A 21392-nucleotide genomic window follows, 5' to 3' on the forward strand; every position below is an offset into this window, starting at 1 on the left:
TGAGTTTTATTTATTTTCAGCTTGTTATTTTCAGTCCACATCATCTTTGGTGGAAGGGATGATAAATATTCCTCATGGTAATTCAGTAGCATCAGTGCTGGAGTCAGGTTCTATGAATTAAGAGTATCTCTCAAATAATTATGATTTGAGTACCCACATTTCTGCAAAAATGTGGATGCTGTTTTTATTCCAGGCGATGTGGAAATCGTTGGCTTGGCCAGCATTTATTGACCACCCCTAGGTGCCATGTAGTGTAGGTACATTCTCTGATATGCAGCAGAGAAATATACAGCATGGAAACAGACCCTTCGATCTAACTCATCCATGCCAACCAGATAACCTAAATAAATCTAGTCCCATTTGGCCCATATCCCTCTAAACCCTTCCTAATCCAACTAGAGGCCTTTTAAAAGTTGTAATTGTACCAGCAACCAGCACTTCCCCTGGCAGCTCATTCCATACACGCACCTCCCTCTGCATGGAGAAAGTTGCCCCTTAGATCCCTTTTAAGTCTTCCCCTCTCACCTTCAACCTATGCCCTCTAGATTTAGACTCCCCTACTGCAGGCAAATGATCTTGTCTATTTACCGTATCCATGCCCTTCATAATTTTTTTAAACCTCTATAAGGTCACCCCTCAGCCTCTGACACTCTGGGGAAAAAGCCCCAGTCTATTCAGCCTCTCCCTATAGCTCAAACTCTCCAACCCTGGCAACATCTTTGTAGATCCTTTCTAAACCCTTTAAAGTTTCACAATATCCTTCGTAAAGGAGAGAGACCAGAATTGCACACAGTATTCCAGCATTGACCTGATCAATATGCTGTACAGGCACAACATGGCTTCCTAACTCCTGTACTCCATGCACTGATCAATAAAGGGAAAAATGCCAAATGCTGCCTTCACTATCTTATCTATCTAGTCTGAAAAACAACTCTCCACCACCATCCTCTGTCTTCTACCTTCAAACCAGTTCTGTATCCAAATGGCTAGTTCTCCCCACATTCCATGTGATCTAATCTTGCTAACCAGTCTATCACGAGGAACCTTGTTGACCGCCTTACTATCATCCATACAGTTCACATTCACCACTCTGCTCTCATCAATCCTCTTCATTGCTTCTCAAAAAACTCAATCAAGTTAGTGAGACATGATTTCCCATGCACAAAAACATTTTGACTATCCCTTATCAGTCCTTACCTATCCAAAAACATGTAGATCCTGTCCTTCCGGATTCCCTCAACAGCTTGTCCACCACCGATGTCAGGCTCACCAGTCTACAGTCCCCAGCTTTTCCTTACCAACTTTCTTAAATAGTGGAACTATGTTAGCCAACCTCTAGTACCTCACCTGTGACCATTGATGATACAAATATCTCAGCAAGGGGCCCAGCAATTTCTTCCCTAGCTCCTCAGCGTCCTGGGTTTTCACCTAATCAGATCCAGGGGATTTATTCAATTTATGCATTTTAAGACATCCAGCACTACCTGCTCTGTAATATGGACATTTTTGAAGATGTCGCTATCTATTTCCCCACATTCTCGATCTTCCAAATCCTTTTCCACAGTGAACACATGCAAATACTCATTTAGTTTCTTCCCCCATCTCCTGTGGTTCCACACATAAGTGGCCTTGCTGATCTTTAAGGGGACCTATTCTCTTCCTAGTTACCCTTTTATCCTTGCGTATTTGTAGAATCCCTTTGGATTATTCTTAACCCTATTTGCCAAAGCTATCTCACGTCCCCTTTTTGCATTCCTGATTTCCCTCTTAAATATACTCTTGTCAAGGCCTATAGCATTTATAGTATCCATGGTTCAAACACATTAAAAACCAGTGCATTATTGAAGAAAATGGAGACCTGTTTGCTTTAAAGTAGGAAATCTCTGGAAGAGCATTTCTTCTTATAATGTTGAAATTTTAATTGCCAGTATATTGATTAAGTGATAAGTTGGATTGTACAACGCTAGCTAAAACTGTTTTGATACTTCCCCAAAATGCTATGTCGTGTTGTTTTTATCCAGATTTTATTTAATTTATAAATAATTAATTTGTTTCCTTCTATAAATTCATTCTTTCCCAGATATTTCCAAACCCAAGCCCAGGCAATCTGTCAAGCGGAAACGAACTGCAGATAAATCCACAAGTACTAGTGATCCTGTCATTGAAGATGACCATGTCCAGGTGAAGCATGAGATTTCTAGGGCAATTTCTTTCTTTCAACATTGCTATTAACACAGTGGGGAAAAATTAACACGTGAAAGATCATACACTGCAAGTTACTTTCATTTTGGTTCAATAAATCACTTTCATTGACATAAATTTTGACTGTAGTTAGAAAATGAATTCCTGTGATTTTTTAATAGTTTTTTTTTTCTGTTCATGCAGTCTTCACAGCTCATTTGCATGCATTGTCTCCTTGCTGAATTTCAGGGCGTGCCCTCTGACATTATAGCTATATGGCCCTTTTTAATCATAGAACATGATAGCCCTCACCAGTTTCCATCCTGTTTCAACCAGATGTGTTGAATTATAATGAGAAATAAGAGCCAGTTTTTTTTTTCTTTTCCCTTTTCGATCTTTTACCAAAGCAATAAGGGCATTTTTAATATCCATGCTATTGCTTTAGAAGAATTTGGCTGATTCATCAGAGGTCTGAAATCCTACTACATCAGCTAACTCAGCTTTTCCTGCTGCTGGACAAATTTATAAGTTGCTCAAAATTGACATTTTTATTTGTAGTCTATGTCATGACTGTGATATAGTGCTATGACTGTGATCGTAGGGCTGCACTTCCTGTTTCTAGTCCAACTACACAATCAGTTCAACATTAAATTTTACTGTTATACTCAGGTACCCTTATGGACATTTATACTGAATCAAATCTCAAGAATGTAAATAAAAAGACCCATAAATCAGTTTTCTTTTATTAAACAATAAAGTCAGTGTTTGTTTTAAAAATATTGGCCAAGACATAAAGCTGAGCAGTATTTCAAATTGTGTTAAAGTACAATTATTTACCCTTCCAAATAGCCTCGTGTGCACATCCACTAGGTAATGGAAAAAATTAGGACTTTCCTTCAAAAATTAGCCTTTGAAGAGAACATTCACCATGATCAATAATGGTTAGTTCTTTAAGAACAAGCGAATATTGTATTAAAGGTGTATTTCATCCAGCATCCTATAGATGGGTGTCATGAAACATGGATCCTCAAACAGAGAATTCAAAAACGTCAGTTATTTTTCCAGGAGAATGGTTAGATCAGTGCTTCACTTATCACACAACTCAAATAAGTGTTTTCTCAGAAAGTCAAGAGGATGAGCTGGGTAACTTTTGTGTCTCAGCAAGCTGTGCTTCACCTGAACTCTGAATAATATATGGAATTAAATGTATAAACTGATATGCGGTACCCAGTAAACAAAGTCCAGCAGTTAACTCAAGCCATGTGATCTCTTAGTGTTTTTTAAATATCCTAATGCCCTTTTAAGCAATACCTTTTTTAAAAAGAAACTCAAGTTCAATTGTGCCTGCTGTCCACAATCCATTAACATGAATCCTTAAAACAAAACTAATCACTAAGCTTCTTCCTAATATTAACCTTCACAGTAATAGCTTTAGAGAATAATATTCTGATATTTCCTTCCTAAATAATTAGCCTGAACTGTGTTCCAGGTTCTTAATCTGAAGTCCAAAAATTTGGTTGGGATTACGCTTGCTAATTGTGGAATTACTGATTTGGTACTCAGAGATTGTCCGAAAATGATGTTTATCCATGGTGAGTTGGTGAATTATTTTTGGCAGATTCGTTATATCAACACATTGGAAAAGTTTGTATATCATATATGCACAAAATGTGTCTTTTACATAGTGAAAATCTTGACTTGAGTATTATTCAGAGGACAGAAGTGGAAGGTAACTCAAAGCATGGTAGCTAGGAAACTGTCGGTTTATATGCAGTAGATATGGTAAGGGTAAGGATTTACCAACAGGTGGGGACAGAGCTCAAAGAGAGAGAAGAACAGTTAGACACACAGGAATGGATAACGATCTGGCTAGGAGGGTGAATAGCTATTAATGGAGACTGTTAGTGGCTAACAATAGGTAGTGTGTAATGACAGACTATGTGATGACAAACCAGTGTGTGGGGTAGGGGGCTAGGACATGAAAGAGATCAGGCCCTAAAGTTGTGGAACTTGATATTGAGTCCAGAGGGCTGCAGGAGCCCCAAGTGGAAAATGAGGTGATATTCATCCAGCTTGCACTGAGCTTCGCTGGAGCACTGCAGCAAACCTGAGACAGAGATGTTGCCCAGGGAATAGGGTGGTGTGTTAAAGTGACAGGCAACTGGAAGCTCAGGGCTTTTTTTGCGGGCAGAAGTAGATGTTCTATGAAGTGGTCACTGAGTCTACACTTCATTTCTCCAATGTAGAGGAGACCACATTGTGAGTCGCGAATGCAATATATTAGGTTTAGAGAAGTGTAGGTAAAGTGCTGCTTCATCTGGAACCTGGGACACTCTGATCCACTGTTTCACTCGCTTGCAGAGATTTTAAACTCGGGTTCATAATTTAGGTTTGGGTTTAAACTTAAGTTTGGGTCTTTACAGTACATACAACAGTCCTGAACTTAGTTATACTAATCTTGGCTGAAAACAAAACATGCTGGAACATACAGCGGGTCAGGCAGCATCCGTGGAGAGAGAGCAAGCTAACGTTTCGAGTCTATCATAGCTATACTAACCTTAGTACTGTTGTGCTGCTAAAGACTATTTAAAGTACGTGACATAAAGGCAGTAATTTTATTTAAGATGCATCTTACAGAGGCCAGATCTCGCCATGAGGCTAAGAGAGGGCAAGGTCATGTGACATTGTATTACTTCCTGTGATTATGTTAGTACAATCAGAGCAAAAATGAATCAATATTCAACTTTCAACATTTGACTTTGTAAGAGACTTCCATGACCTTAAATAGTTTAAAAATATAAAAACGTTGCTGATCTTGGGGATTGGTTAGCTCATGTGGCTGGATGGCTGGTTTGCCATACAGCCTGATTCCAGTAGTATGGGTTGAATTCTAAGGTCACTGGAATCCCTACTCTCTCAACTCTCCTCTTAACTGAGGTATGTCAGCTTTCCAGTTAAATGCATGGCAATGCTTTCTAGTGACAGAGCAACTAATAGACCTTTGAAAATAATAGTCCTTTGGTGACTTGCAGTTCTTCACTACTAACCTAAAATGGCTACTGTGATCGCCTGGCAAATCCAGACAACCCATGTGGAATATGCAAAAACTGACAGCATTGGACTTAATATTATAATCGAGAAGCACTGAAAGTTGATGAGATATCAAGAGATTTGCAACTTTTGTTTTACTCATACTTGCATAATAATTTTATATATTGATAATGCAAGGATATCTAAGGAATATTCAATTTGGAAAAGCCAGTGGGGCTCAACTGGAGATGTTCAAATGAATGAGATAGCAATAGTTTGCTTTGAATAGCAATAGATAAACAAAAAGTAAAACATACTGCAGGGTATAGATAGCTCCTCTCTTCCACTTTTCTATCCAATTTCCTACTCCTTCTCTGCCCCCCCTCACCTCCCCATCTAAGTAAATGAGTGTTAGTGAAAAGTACATGTTTTCTTGCTCATTGAATCCTATGGATTCTGAACTATCTCATTAAATGTTTGGTACTACATTTAGATTATATACAGTAACCTGGCTGGCTGCACAACGGCATCAGTTCCCCCAGAGAGACTTGTTTAACATATACTGGATGTTGGATTGTCTTTTGACCGGGCACACAGCCCAGTGAAACCTGCAAAGTACAAACTCACTACTCTTCATGTAGGGACTTGTCAACAAAAGTCTAACATAGGCATAGTGTTACAACTAGATGAGGGGGAGAACTGGCTTGGTTCTTAGTTGCAACAAAACATTTTATTTCATTTTTTTAATCGTGTGCTTCAGTTAATGCATCATTAATTGAGTCAAAATGAAAGAATTACAAGATTTCCTTGAATGAAATAGAGCAATTTTATTAGTGCCCTGAAAAAAATCATGAAAATGTGACATCAAGCATAGATAATAAGCTTAAAAACAAGACGTTGTCCACTACAGATAAGAAAGTGAAGGAAATTGTAGTTTAAAGTCATTGACTTATGAGACTGACCTACCACTGTAAAGGTAGTCAGACATTATTTTGCCTTCGAGTATTATGAATGTTCCATTGCAATGTCAGTATGAAATAAGATACAAAAATTCATATGGCTACACATGCATTCACGATGGCATGGTGGCTCAGTGGTTAGCACTGCTGCCTCACAGCACCAGAGTCCCAGGTTCGATTTCAGCCTTTGGCAACTGTCTGTGTGGAGTTTGCACGTTCTCCCTGTGTCTGCGTGGGTTTGCTCCGGTTTCCTCCCACAGTCCAAAGATGTGCAGGTTAGGTGAATTGGCCATGCTCAATTGCCCATAGTGTTAGGTGCATTAGTCAGAGGGAAATGGGTCTGGGTGGGTTACTCTCCGGAGGATCAGTATGGACTTGTTGGGCCGAAGGGCCTGTTTCCACACTGTAGGGAATTTAATCTAATCATTCACTTTGTCCTAACCTGGATTGAAAACCTCTTTGGGGCTCGCAATCTGACTAGCTTACAGTGCTGTGCCACAATTTCACATACTCCTTGTTTGCCCATTTCTGTAATCTAAATTTAGGCCTTTTCACAAATTAATTTTCTAGAAAGTTGATGCCTGAGGTTAGCTGCCTGCAGGATATCTGAACTTACATCCTGCATCTCATTTAACTTCTTCGACCTGAGTGGATTTGCTCAGGTTTGAAACTTGTTTCTGTCCCTTTGGATCTCCCAGTGTGTTTCATGCACTGATATGCCCCTGGTGGCTTTACCAAGGGGTATGTTCTCTTTCCTTTTCCCTTTCATGAATGGGTTTTCTGTAATCTGTTCCAGTTTTTTTTGGAACACCATTGTCATCAAGTGGAAGTTCAACTTCTGCTGTACTCCTCTGTGGCTCCTCAACTAAGTTAGGGTTCCTATTCACTTTCTTGTGATCTGTTTGAGAATTTCATTGATTCCCTGTAATTTTCCCATAAAAATATCTGTGATCTATATCTCTTGCTCTGGGCTATCACCTTTTTGAATCCTTCCTGACTTTCCTTTGTGGCTATTATGCTTTTTTTTAGAGCTCCTTTAACCCTCCGAAATCTGTTCTATTTCTGACACTTCTGATTGGACTTCATTCCTGTATAAAACAAGTGACTGCCCCTCTAAACCTAGGCTTTTGCAGTTCATCTAGGGCATCGGGGCCATATGTATAAAATTCTAACAGACTACTAACTAGATGAATGGAGGATGTAGTTGGGGAGTCGAGAGACTAGATCATGGCCTCAGGATACAGAGTAGGCCATTAAGGACAGAATGAGGAAACATTTAACCCAGGACGGTCAATCCATAGATTTTGCTACCACGAAAGGCTGTGGAGACCAGCTCACTGAGTATATTCAAGAACGAGATTAATACATTTTTAGATATTAAAGGGTATTAGATGATACGGGGAGAAAGCAGGGTTATCTCATTGAGATTGAGAATCAGTCATGATCATGCTGAATGGCTGAGCAGGCTTGAAGTACCTATTGTAATCCTAATTTCTATGTTTAAGCAAATATCATTCTAGCATCATGCCTGACTGAGCCTTTCCCATTGCAGGATAAGTCCATCAATTTGGTGGCACAATGGGAGAGAGAACTGTCAAGGAGAGTAGCATTCTAAGTCCTTGATGTTGGTGTAGGTCCCATTGCATCATATAATGGCAAGGAAACCTACTACTGATGACCATCTACTGCCCTTCCAAACAGATGAATCAGTACTGTGCCATGTTGTACTCTTGTTTGAGGAGCTGGGGAGAAGGGGACGGTTGTTCAGTATCCATCACTGAGTGACTCCATGGCACCACTGTCTACAGTCAACATCCGCATCTATCCATGAATGGCCACTGCCCAGTCCTTGTGAAGACAATGTCCCATCTTCACTCCTGTATGCCATCTATCATGTGGGGCATGATTACTGTATGAAAGACTGCCAATTCTGGTGTTTTCTTGAGTGAAAGAGTAGAATTTCATTTCCTGCTACCCCCAAGAAATAACAAAACAGATCAAATGCGCACACAAGCACATACGCATGTTCATAAGTGCATGTTAAGAAGTGCAAAGCGGAGGAGAGAAGATGGATTCATGTCAGACAGGAAAGTGAAGGCATATGCAGTTATGGGTCTTAGGAGATCCTTGAGTTATGCAAATTAAATGACCCAACTCCATCTGTTTAGCTGTTACCCTATTCCTTTAGCAGTGAAGTTTGCAGATACTATTCTCTGAAAAGTGATATTCTTCCAAGTTGCTTTTTAACCAATGCTGATTTCTGTGATTGAGGGGAGCAGACAGAGAAAATCTTCGAGCATCATCCTCGTTATCTGTCCTCATTATTTCTCCTTTGCACTTGATCAGAGGATGGTTGAGATGTGTTCCTTTGCAAATTGTAGGGTCTTTGGCTTTTTCATTTCAAGCTAGATTGTTGTAAGCAACTTTTCATCTGTCAATATGTGCAGATGCCAACTTCTTGATGCTTCTGTCAGTTTCAGAACCTTTTGTCTAAAAATGGTAATTTCAAAGCAACTGGTTTTGTATATATCCCATGTGGGCTATATCACTATTAAAATGTACTTTTTAAAACCACTTTCATCCATGAAAGTCTCGATTACAGTCAAATGCTAAAAGTTGAAGATTGATTGTCCATTTTCACTATAGGCATAAAAGTACTTTTGCCCACTAGTGGTGCTTGTACTTTCCATTATATAATACCTTGCACATGAATTCCTTCCCAGCTTCCTTTGCCTCTGTAGTTCCTTTTCATCTTTAAGGTCATCCTTAAACAATGTCATTCATTATTTTAAATACCTCCTCCTTTAGACCTTTTTAACATGAAATGCCAGCTAATAAATATTAAAACTGATGAAAATAAAAGCTTCAAAAATTATTGTTGTTTCAGTACACTGAATTAAGCTGTGTTTTTGTATTCACTTTCATGGTATTTGGCCTGAATATTAATTTTAATCTATTTCATAAAATCTTTAGACAGCAAGCATGATTTAATAAGTAAATGTTGGTGTACGTTCATTTTTAAGCTACTCGATGTCGGGTACTAAAGCACCTAAAGGTTGAGAATACACCAATTGTAAACCGCTTTGACTATGTGCAGTGTCGGAAGCTCAATATTGAACAAGTGCTTGACCAGATTTTACAAATGCCTCCTGAACGGAACCGTATCATTTATCTGCGACCAATGCAACAGGTGAGTGAATGTAGTTATTTTAAATACAATTGACTTTTATTTGTAATGTCTATTAAAAAGTTATCTTTAATTTCTATTGTCATTTTCAATAGATCAGAGACACTTTAATTGATTTGTATATGTCCCATTAAAACAACATGTACCAGATTTTCATGGAAGAATAAATTGTTTGATTCTTGATAGTGATATGCCGTGTTTGCCAAGCCATTACTTCTCTGGTAATGTTTCAAACAGTTAATTTCTGAAGTGTGAGCTCTCCCAATTAGTGATATTTGAATCTGTCTATAGATGTGCTTTACACTTTTGTCAATTATAATTTGCCTTACATATTGGGATTGGTGATATGTGGGAACTGAAAAGAATTTCCAGCATTACTTTCTTTGCCCCGCTTTCAGCTGAGAAGCATTGTCATTGGAGCTACAACATTGAGATATTATACCTGTGTCATGCCTTTAGATGAACTGTTCATTTAGTCCCAGTTCCTGCTCTTTGAGCATTGATATGTTCATTTTTGCTTTTCAAAGTAGCAGTTATGAAGCTGTTAAATAATTTGAATTATTTAATTTTTTTAAATAAACTTCTGGTGGTCAACATTGGCTATAAACTTAATTGGTCCGAACATATAGATTGTAGGTACAGGAACAGCATTTTGTGGTGTCTGGTTGATGTCCCACCTGGTTCAAGTGTGGAGTGTGCCAAAATGCTTTGGATTTTCAAAGTTTGGGTGAAGATTTGTAGCTCGGGTGCTCGTTGTTGTGGTTCTGTTCGCCGAGCTGGAAATTTTTGTTGCAAACGTTTCGTCTCCTGTCTAGGTGACATCCTCAGTCTTGGGAGCCTCCTGTGAAGCGCTTCTGTGGTGTTTCCTCCGGCATTTATATTGGCCTGTCCCTGCCGCTTCCAGTTGTCAGTTTCAGCTGTCCGCTGTAGTGGCCGGTATATTGGGTCCAGGTCGATGTGTTTGTTGATGGAGTTTGTGGATGAGTGCCATGCTTCTAGGAATTCCCTGGTTGTTGTCTGAGTGTGGCTGTTGGTTTGTGTGCTGTCATAAGTCCTAGTGGTCGCAGTAATCTGGCTGTCAGTTCTGAAATGCTCCTGATGTATGGTAGTGTGGCTAGTCCTTTGGGTTGCGGCATGTCCTCGTTCCGTTGTCTTTCTCTTAGGCATCTGTTGATGAAATTGCGCGGGTATCCGTTTTTGCCGAATACCTTGTACAGGTGTTCCTCTTTCTCTTTTTGCAGTTCTGGTGTGCTGCAGTGTGTTGTGGCCCTTTTGAATAGTGTCTTGATGCAACTTCGTTTGTGTGTGTGTTGGGGTGGTTGCTTTCATAGTTCAGGACTTGGTCCGTGGGTGCTTTGGATTTGCTTATGGGAGTGAAATTCTAACATCACTTGAACCTTGATACCAGAACTAACCATCCACTTGATTGGCACTCTATCCACCACTTTAAACTTTCACCAGTCCATGGCAAGGATACTGTGTTCACTGTGTATGCCATCCAGAGATGCACTTACAGCAACTTATTGATACTACTTCAGCATGCTTCCTTGATCTGCGATCTGCCAGTTGGAAGGCTGAGCATAGGCGTATAGAAAGACCTCTCCAAGTTGTACACCATTCTGTGTTGGAAAGATGTTGTCATTCTTTCATCATTGATGCCTTAGAACTTTTATTAACAGCAGTTTTAGACTAGTATCACCAGATGGATTTCTGTAGATTAAATGGGTGGTTAACCATCCCCTGTTAAGAGTATTTACAGATTAGCAATAACTGCCAATTAACTCACATATTGTGAATAAGTAAATTAAAGCAAAATATAAATGCTCTGGAAGTCTGACACAAAATTAGAATACTATTGAAGATACTGAATAGGTCAGGCGCATCATTCGACACTGCTAAGTGTTTCCATTCATTTAGATCTTTAGTGATGAATTCTCCAGTGAAGTGAAAATAATTCTGCTAATAAATCAAGTATTTTTATTGTTTTATTAATTTATGAAAATGTAAATTTTCTCAACAGCAGATGTCATTCTATCCCTTTATCAGGATCCCTTAAGTAGGTTGTGTTCGAGATATTCTAAAACTTAGTGGAACATATACAAATGACCAGAATTCGTGTTTTTAAAATTAAACATACCTGTTTCATAAGGGAGAATGAAGACTGTAATTGCATTTTTTAAATTTGGAAGTTGTTTTAAAGAATTTCAATTTCTTTTCATTTTGTTGCAGATTGATACTTTAAAATTGGAGCGGATGATATTTAGTGGACCTTATCCCTATCACATCTGTATTATTCATGAGTTTAGCAATCCTCCAAATGTGCGAAACAAGGTTCGCATTCGTAGCTGGATGGACATAATAGCAAATATTAATCAGTAAGTGTTTTAAGTTGTAAAATGTTGAAATTACCTTAATAAAATCATAGAATTTACAATTAAAAATAGTAATATTATTACTCGTAATTTCTGGATGAATTATCAAGTACAGACTGATTTAAACAGAAATCTAATGAGTCAAAGAAATTGAGTAGAGGATGGATAAGCAGTATAGAAATTGTTAACTGTAATATTATGATTTTGGATGAGTGCCAAATTTAGTAAATTTATTAGATAATCAAGTAGTAAATTTGTTGGGTAAATTATACTTGCATATACTAAAGTTGCTGATCTTAATTGATTTTTTTGATTTTCTTCTTAAAGAGAATTGATCAAGTATGAGTTCTTCCCTGAAGCTACTCGCACTGAAGAAGATGTGAAAAAATATCTCAAGTACCCTTGGGGGAGGGATATTTATAGTTTGGAAGGTTGGTGCCAGTATATGATTTAGCAGTTATCAAACTAAAGTTTTCAGACTTTGGGTAGCTACAACATCACCAGCGCAACTAGTTTTTAGACATATACCTTAAAAGTATTAAGCTCAGGTACCAAGGTCTTCATTTTACCATTGAGCTTTAATCAGCAGACTGGTAGTGATGAGCAGGTTGCTATCTTCAAAGGAAAACATCAAACATCAAGTGACTGCTGTTTATCCCATCTCACATTCTCAGTGGTAGCTTTATCTTTATTTGCTTTTTTTCTGATGGTCTCTAATTTAGCAGTCACTTCTGCCAACTTCCTTACCTGCTTATTGCTGATCCTCATTGTGTATTAGTTCTTTTCTCTAGTGCACCAAGCAGTGTTTTGGAAAACATACCCCAAAGGACATGATCTTATGCCTTAATAGTAATATCTCTGACTGACTGAAAGTCCAGTTTAATGCAGAGCAGAGTTAGAGAAAGAGTCATCTATACTGTAGGGATGCTAATTGAGAGGAAAACCAAGGTTTTGGACAAGCATTAACACTCCAAAATCCTGCTAGAAGTGTTTGCCTGAAGCTAGCTGTTCTGTGCAGAGTTTGCCCTTTGTTCTGACTCCTGAGTACTTGGCTTTTTGTATTGGACAGAGTAATTGGTTCTCAGAACATCCCTGATATCTGTCCTTAAATTTGCACTTTTCAGCAATAACGTTTTTTTTTCATTTGAGATGTGTGGCTAGTTGGTCCAGCATTTACTACTACTGCAAGTGTAAGCATACACCCAGTGCTGTTAGGACAAGGGTTCCGAGGTTTTGACCTAACAACAGTGAAGTCTTGGCAATTTGGATTCCAAGTCAGATATGAGAAGCTATGCGTGGAACCTGCATGTTGTTCCTATGCCTTCATCCTTATAAAGGTCACAGTGTAGGTAGATATTGTTGAAGGAGTCTTGGTGAGTTGCCGCATTGTATCTAGCAGATGATAAACACTGTTGTCGCTGCATTAGTGGTGAATGTTGGAAGTGGTGTTAAAGCTGCATTTATCTAGGCAATGTTCTAAGACACCTGATTTGTGTCTTGTAGATGTTCAACAGGCTTTAGGGAGTTGGGAGGTGAGCTACTCCAAGTTCCCTGTTTTTTTAGTCAGTGTACTAAACTAGCTATTGAGTCGAGATCAGAGTGGTGCTGGAAAAGCATGGCGGGGGGGTGGAGGGCAAACTAGCTATTGAACTAACTGAACCAACTATTTACATTGTTCAGTTCAGTCCAGTCGTTGGACATTGGTAACTCCTAAGATATTGATAATGAGAGATTCGGTTATGGTGATACCACTGAATATCTCAATGATGGTTAGATTAAATGTGATTCTTTACTTGAAAGATGATGAGAATGCTGAACTCAGTGTTCAATGCAAAGCACATATATGTTAAGGGAAAACTAGATACATACATGAGGGCAAAAGAAATACACTTCTTGATGAGAAAAAGTGAAGTACAAAGAAAAAAAGGCTGAGATAGTAAATAAATACCAGCATAGACATGCCTTGCTTTTCCTCTGCTTTAATTGTTTTACTTTGGAATTTTGTTGTAATAATGCATTTTTCAAGTTCCTTCGTTGCTCTGAATTGGTATTAGCAAATTTATTTTTGTGGAATACAACATTCATTCCGACAGTTAACATTACATCTATGAGCGAGATTATGGTTTATGGTCATTCTCCCAAATTCCTTCCATCCCAGCCACTGAAGTATTGAGGTTCATTGTACTATTATTAAAATTTATGTTATGCACATATCAAGGCCAATATGTATTATTGTGCATGTAGGCTTAGGAATTAGTATTTTATTTATTCGGTGAGTTTTTTTAATGTCTTCCACTTGAGCAGGGGAGAAAAATATAACTTTCTCAATTGTTAGATGTTCTACTCAGGATTTTCTTTTGATAGGAACAGTAGATGGAGCTCCCTACTTCATGATCACTGACTTTCCTTGGCTTCGTTCACTACGCACTGCAGAACCGAACAGCTATGCAAGATATGACTTTGAAGATGATGAGAGAAGTAAGTACTCTTTCAGTCACTAGGTATCTAGGCCATGGTTTTCAAACCAGGGTTTAAGCTTTTTGAAGGTGCATGGAATGATTTTTGGTTTCTTCATTGCGGATCTGCATATATTTTTTTCAACCCAGTATTTGTTATCCCTCTTTTGCTGGTTCATTGTGACACTTCATGTGATGCATTGAAGTTTAAGAACAGAAAAAGTTCAGCAGTAACATTGCGCCACAACCAAAACCACAAATTTGGGATGCTGATGCCAATTGTGACATCCATAATGCCATCTTGACTATGCTAGGGTAATTTAGGACAGATTATGAATTGAAATTGGAAATTATCCAGTCCTTAGAAGCAGAACTCAGAAAGTTGAATCTGTGGAACTCAGTACCACAGAAAATGGTTGATGCCAAAACATTGTATTTTCAAGAAAGGGATAGATTTACCTCTTTTAGCTAAAGGAATCAAGGGATATGAGGGTAGGGCAGGATTAGGATCATTGAACCCAATGATCAACCATGACCATATTGAAAGTGGAGCAGGCTCATGGGGTCAGTTGGCTGACTGCTGCTCCTGTCTTCTACATTCTACATTTCTGTGCAACTCAAAAAGGCATGCTATCTGTTGAAGCTCATCTGCCTAATACCTCAAAAAACTGAGCTTACAATCCAATCGTGTCCTGTTAAGTATGTATTTCCAATATGCTTGCTGCTTTTGACATGAAGTTATTTTGAAATCTTTACTTTTTTTCACCAGCTCATCTTAATAGCACACAGTCTTATTATCCTTAATTTAATATTCAGGCTTTATCATATACGTTTCTGTGGAATTAAGCTTTATTTAACATTTGTGTGAAAGGAGGAGGGCACAAGGAGCAAATGTTTATTTTGAACAGTAATGTCTTCATGGGGGAGGAATGATTAAAAGATAAAGAATAATAAAAAACTTGTAGTTAGATTTCCTTTCATTATATGTCTTGAGGGCAAGTTTTCAAAATACGCCCACTTATATGGAGTTAAAATTGGGCCCATGTGATCAGAACAGCATCACTGCAGTGAAGTGGGCAAGAGCCAATGTTCTTCCTCATTTCACGATCCAAGCCGTATTTGTGCTATTATGACCAGATGAAGAGTAGTTGTAGCTCCACTCTTTTTTTTTAAATTTATCCCTGCTTTCGGTTAGTCTTTATGCTTCATTCTTGCGAAGGTAAAATAATTAAATCAGAAAGTCAGTTTCAAGCCTTTCCTGAGTGGAGTTTTATTTTACCCTCTCGAATAAAAAGTGACAACATTAACATTCAATTAATGAGCTTACAAAGAAAGTTAAGTGGGGTACAAAGCTGAATATCTGGTAGCAGGAAGTCAGTTGCAATTTAGTTATATTTTCTAAGAGTCTTTCAGTTGTGCTCACGAAAAGACCTGAATCCAAATGTTTAGATGTTTTGTTTTCCTCCATAATGGTGAAATTGTATATGTCCTGGAGTTTTCAGTGAATCGTCGTTGTTTGTTCCAATTTATTTTTCTTCAGATAGAATCCTTAAATTCAGAAACTATGAGAGAAAGAGAGAGAGAGAGAACTTCCAATATCCTTGATCTTCTCAGCCTATGTTGTTTTGTCTCTGCTTTGTTGTTCAATTAAAGTATGGTTCCTTTGTATATTCCAACACTAGCTCCATTATCTTTTTCAAATTGAACCCTCCACAGGTGTCTGTTTTTATTTTCTTTAATATGTGAAGTTACCATCTAGATGTAAATAAAGCAAGAGATGTGAATTTCCTAACCCTAACCCTGACTGCATTTCAGGACCTCATGATTAAAATTGTAATTCCATTTGTATATTCTTTGTGGGATTTCTGGGCTTGTCAGGTGATGACTGTAGCCATTTTAAGCAAGCAATATCTATTTTAAAATGATTTATGATCCATGAAAGCCTTGTGTATTGAAATCAAATGATGGATGTTGAATATTGCCGTCAGTCGCAATAGTCGACATCTTTATTTGAGGCAAATTAATTGTTATTTTTCTAGATGATGTACTTTTAAAAACCTCTGTAATTCATTTGAACTAAATTGAATATTCTTAAACCCTGCAATATGTTCCAGGGTTCAGATGCTACAGGCAGGGAAGAAAGGGAAGCAAGAGAGGAGGGAGAACAGTGTTTTTAATTAGAAGATAATGCTGTACTTAGGGTAATCCTGGGCGATTGTCCAGAGAAACTATATGGGTAGAACTTAGAAATAAGAATGGGGTGATCACTTTGGGATTACACAAGCCCTCCCCCCCCCCCCCCCCCCCACAGTAAAGAGTAAATATATAGAGTGATCTCAAATGTGTAAGAATAATAGGACTTTAATAGTGGGGGATTTCAACTTTCCAAACATAGACTGGGATGGAAAGTGACATGCTAGAGATCACAGCAGGGTGGTCTGTGTTGAAGACTTGGGTGGAGAGGAATTTGTTAAATGTGTTCAAGAAAATTTTCTTTATCAATATGTGGATTTATCTACTAGAGAAGGAACAAATCTTGACTTCTGTTTGGGAAATAATGCAGAGCAAATGACTGCAGTATTACTGGGGGAACACTTTGGGACCAGTGATTATAATTTTATTAGTTTTAAAATAGTTGTGGAAAAGGATGGGCCTTGTATAAAAGTTAAAGTTCTAAATTGGAGTAAAGCCAATTTTGACAGGAACTTTCATGAGTTAATTCGGGTAGACTACTTGCAGGTAAAAAGATGACTGGCAAATGGGAGGCTTTCAAAAGTGAAACAACAAGAGTTCTGGTTGGTATGTTTCTTTTAGAGTGAAGGGCACAGCTGATAGAAGTAGGGAGCAATGGATGAATAGAAATATTGAGGCTCTGGTCAAGAATAAGGAAGAGGCATATGTAAAGTACAGATAAATGTTGGTCAATTGAATCTTTTAAAGAGTATAAGGAAAGTGAGGCATTCTGAAGAGGGAAATCAGGAATGCAAAAGGGAATATAAGATAACCCTTTCTGCCAAAGCTAAGGATAATCCAAAGAGATTCTACAAATATATTAGGGGCAAAAGTCCAATTTGGGAGAGAAGGGGCTCCTTAAAGATCAACAAGTTTGTCTGTGTGGAACCACATGACATGGGAGAGATACTAAACGTTTATATAGCTTCAGCATTTACTGTGAAGAAAGACGTGGAAGGTAGGGAACTTATAAGTAAATATTGATGTCTTGAAACAGTTCACATTATAGAAAAGAAGGTGCTGGAGGTCTTAAAAAGCACAAAGGTGGACTAATCTCCAGGACCTGATAAAGTGTATCCCAGGAAGTTGTGGGAATCTAGGGCAGTCATTGTGGAGTGCATAGCAGAGATATTTCTATCAACTGTAGCCACAGATGAAGTGCTGGAAGACTGGAAAGTAGCAAATGTTGTGCCATTATTCAAGAAAACGTGGGAATTATAGACCAATGAGTCTGACATCCATGGTGGTTAGGAGAAAGTGAGGACTGCAGATGCTGGAGAGAGATCCCAGCATGGTGGTTACATTGTTGGAGTGATTCTGAAAGACAGGATTACATGTATTTGGAAAACCAAGGGCTGATTATGGGTAGTTGGCATGGCTTTGTGCATGGGAAATAGTGTCTGTCAAACTTAATGGCGTTTTTTTGAGGATGTGACCAAGAAAATAGATCAGGGCAGTATGTTAGACATTGTCTATGTGGGTTTTGATAACTCCTTTGACACGGTTCCGCGTGGTAGACTGGTTAGCAAAGTTAGATCGCATGGGATTCAGAGAGAGCTTGCTAGTTGGAGATACAATTGGCTTGATGGTAGGAGACAGGGTGGTGGTGGAGGGTTGTTTTTTTAAACCGGAGGCCTCTGAGCAGCGACGTTCTGTAGGGTTAGTGCTGAGTCATTTGTATAAACTATTTGGATGAGAATATAGGAAGCATAATTAGTAAGTTTATGGATGACACTAACAGTGGTGGTATTGTGGACAGTGATGAAGGTTATCTAAGACTACAAAGGGATCTTGATTAATTGGGTCAATAGGCAGAGGAGTGGCAGATGGAGTTTAATTTAGATAAATGTGAAGTGTTGCATTTTGGACAAACGAATAAGGGCAGGTCTTGACAGTAAATGGTAGAGCCCCAGACATTCTTGTAGAACATAGAGAACTTGGTACATAGCTCCTTGAACATTGCTTCAGAGGTAGACAGAGTGGTAAAAAGGCATTTGGAAGCTTACCTTTAGTGCTCAGACCGTTGTACTTAAGAGTTGGTATGTCATGTTGAGGTTTTACAGGCCTTTGGTGAGACCATGTTTGGCATTCTGTTGCCCTGCCATACGAAGGCTATTATTAAATTGGCGAGGGTGCAGAAAAACGTTGCAAGGATGTTACTGTGATTGGAGGGTTTGAGTTAAGGAGAGGATAATAAGCAGGGATATTTTACCACTGGAGCATAGGAGGCTGAGTGGTGGCATTATAGAAGTTATTAAAATCATGAGGGGTATAGACAAGGTGAATAGCAAAGGTATTTTCCCCAGGGTTGGGGAGTTCAAAACTAGAAGGTATAGGTTTAAGGTGAGAGGAGAAAGATTGAAAAGGGACCCGAGGGGCAACTTTTTCACATAGTGGTTTGCACATAGAGTGAACTGCCAGACAAAGTGGTAGGTGTAGGTAGAGTTACAACATTTGGATATTTACATGAAATAAAGGTTTAGAAGAATATGGGTCAAGTGCAGGAAAAATGGGGCTAATTTAGTTTGGAATACTTGGTTGGTATGGGCAAGTTAGGCCAAAGGGTCTGTTTCCATGCTGTGTGACACTGATTCTGTACGTAATCGTCCGTTTTCTTTCCCCCAGCTACAATCTATGCTCCACGGAGAAAAGGGCAGTTGTCAGCTGACATTTGCATGGAAACAATTGGTGAGGAAATCTCTGAGAGAAGACAGATGAAGAGTGGTGTGTTTCAGCGAGTTGTAGCTATTTTCATACATTACTGTGATGTCAGTGGAGAGCCTGTTCATGATGATTATATCTGACTATGCCTTTCTTGCTCATGACTGTCCAAAGGCCAGAGACTACAGCCTGCAAGATTTGATTTATCAGCACTGTGTAGCTGAATTATACCCCAAATACTTTTGGAACAAATTATATAATTGTGTATAAAATATTTGTGTACAAATGATTTCTGTATAGAAATGCTCTTAAAATTAATTGGCTTCCGGAAGCAGTATCATTTCATATGTTTATACAATTTAATTCACTCAAATGTTATTGAAAGGGAAATAAATAGGTTTTAAGAAGAGGCTATTTATATCCCCAATTATATAGTTACTAAGATGAACATTTTCTGATATTTTGTTACAATATTGTTAGGTAGAAAAATATGTATTAAAAATCAAGGCCATGTTCTTTGGCAGACTACAAAGCTTAATAAAAGACATGACTTAGTTCTTTGAATATTCTTTGGTACTAATGTGCCTTTTTTTTGAGTTACATTTTGTAAATGAAGACTTGAAGAAAAAACACAAACTTTGTCTTGTCTTATTTTTTATATACACGTATCTAATTTGAACATTATATTGATCCATCATTGTGAGGCAATTAACCAAGAAAGGAATCATGAACCAGTAACAGAAAATAGTATTTCATTACACAATGGCATGCATTTTGTTATGCACAGCTTCCAAGGAACGAAGTGGCAGGGAAATTGCGTTATAATAAAGTATTTAAGTATGAAAAGCATTTTCTGAAAACTTATTTCTCTGGACCTTCTCCCCAATATGTTTTTCCAAATTCTGCTTTAATTTCTCACCAATTTTTGTAGAATACATGCAAAAAGGCATTATTTCACGTTGTGTTTTATATTATTTGACACTGTATCTGTAAGTAACTGATTTTTTCTTATTTAATGAAATGCACTCAGTTTGATTTCAGTTTGACCTTTTTCACCTTGGGTCCTTGTCACCTTTAAACTGTCACTTTTCCTGACTAGTGATTCAGCTTTTATTGAATATTTGAAGGAGCAGTTTAATAGTTTCAGATCCAACTTGGAATAATCATTAGCTGACAGGAAGGTTGAGGTAAGTCAAATCCCTTGGGACTGACTGTTTATCGCTGTTTTATGCAACCAGACTAGTACAGTGGATGTCAGTTTTGAATACAAAATATACAAGCACAAAACTTTTTTCTGTTCAGACGTGTTACATTTATTTCTGTTAACTCATTTTCAGTTCATGCAAGTTTAATGTAGTTTGTGCTCTGATTGAGCCTCTACGTATTTGCCACAATGTGTGTTTTTAAATTTGTTTCAAAGTTTAACAAATTACAAGTTAGAACTGATTGTCAACAGCTTATATTTTTGACATGATTGAGCATGATAAGTAATAGCACGTAAAGCAGTTGATCCTGTGTGTAATTTGCCAATCTCCTCTCAGTACCTTCCAAACTCGAACTTAATTGTGGCAAACTTGCTGCTGCAGAATTAAGTTTTGCACCGCACAGTTTTTGTTTGAGTCCAGTATAATTGCAGGCTTGGGGTGATGTTGACAAGAGGATATATGTTCTTTCAAGGACTTTGTGATCATTAGCATTAAAATTTTCATTCTTGTTTTCGAATTCCTTGTCTGCTTTCTCTATTTTGGTAACCTCCAGACTAGTGTACAGTATTTTGATACTTTCCTGGTTAACCACACCATTTTTTTGTTCATTCTTTGGATATGAATGTACAGGCAAGGCCAGCATTTATTACCCATTGCATGATACTTGAGAAGGTGCTGGTGAACCACTGCCTCATAACTTTTCCCTTCATATTGTGTTTATACGTCCACAGTGTTGTTGATGTTCCAGGTTTTTGACCTCGTGACAGTGAAGAAACAGATATCTTTCTAAGTCAGGATGATTATCTGCAAGGGACTTGAAGGCAGTGGTGATCCTTTACGTGTACTATTTTTTTTATTCTGGATGGCAGAAGTCACAGATTTGGTAGGTGCTGTTGAAGAAGCCCTGGAGAGTTGCTGCAGGATATTTCATAATGTTCCTGCATTGTATGGAGTGAATGAGTAATGTGATGGATCAGATATTGATTAGGTAAACAACTTTTGTCCTGGATGTGGTTAAATTTTTTGGAGTATTGGAACTGCACTCATCCAGCTGAGTGGAGAAGTCCTGATTTATCTCCCCACCCCCACTTCCTCTCATTTATCTCTCC

At 38.2% G+C, this 21392-nt stretch overlaps 1 protein-coding gene across 4 annotated transcripts in view; it reads left to right on the plus strand.

Moving 5' to 3' along the window:
- Positions 1 to 20800, plus strand: part of fbxo38 (F-box protein 38) — a 74291-nt gene extending 53491 nt beyond the window's left edge. For 3 of the 4 annotated variants that reach the window (XM_043703764.1, XM_043703760.1, XM_043703761.1), the window contains exons 16-22: positions 2081 to 2181; positions 3671 to 3773; positions 9194 to 9360; positions 11587 to 11732; positions 12057 to 12160; positions 14094 to 14207; positions 19043 to 20800. In XM_043703764.1, the coding sequence (XP_043559699.1) occupies positions 2081 to 2181; positions 3671 to 3773; positions 9194 to 9360; positions 11587 to 11732; positions 12057 to 12160; positions 14094 to 14207; positions 19043 to 19221 (914 nt within the window). In that variant the 3' untranslated portion in view covers positions 19222 to 20800. The remainder of the gene's footprint in view (positions 1 to 2080; positions 2182 to 3670; positions 3774 to 9193; positions 9361 to 11586; positions 11733 to 12056; positions 12161 to 14093; positions 14208 to 19042) is intronic. The other variant, XM_043703762.1, reaches the window with a different exon arrangement.
- Positions 20801 to 21392: the final 592 nt, after the last annotated feature.

Source organism: Chiloscyllium plagiosum, chromosome 14 (genome assembly GCF_004010195.1).
Source record: "Chiloscyllium plagiosum isolate BGI_BamShark_2017 chromosome 14, ASM401019v2, whole genome shotgun sequence".
NCBI classification, from domain to species: domain Eukaryota; kingdom Metazoa; phylum Chordata; class Chondrichthyes; order Orectolobiformes; family Hemiscylliidae; genus Chiloscyllium; species Chiloscyllium plagiosum.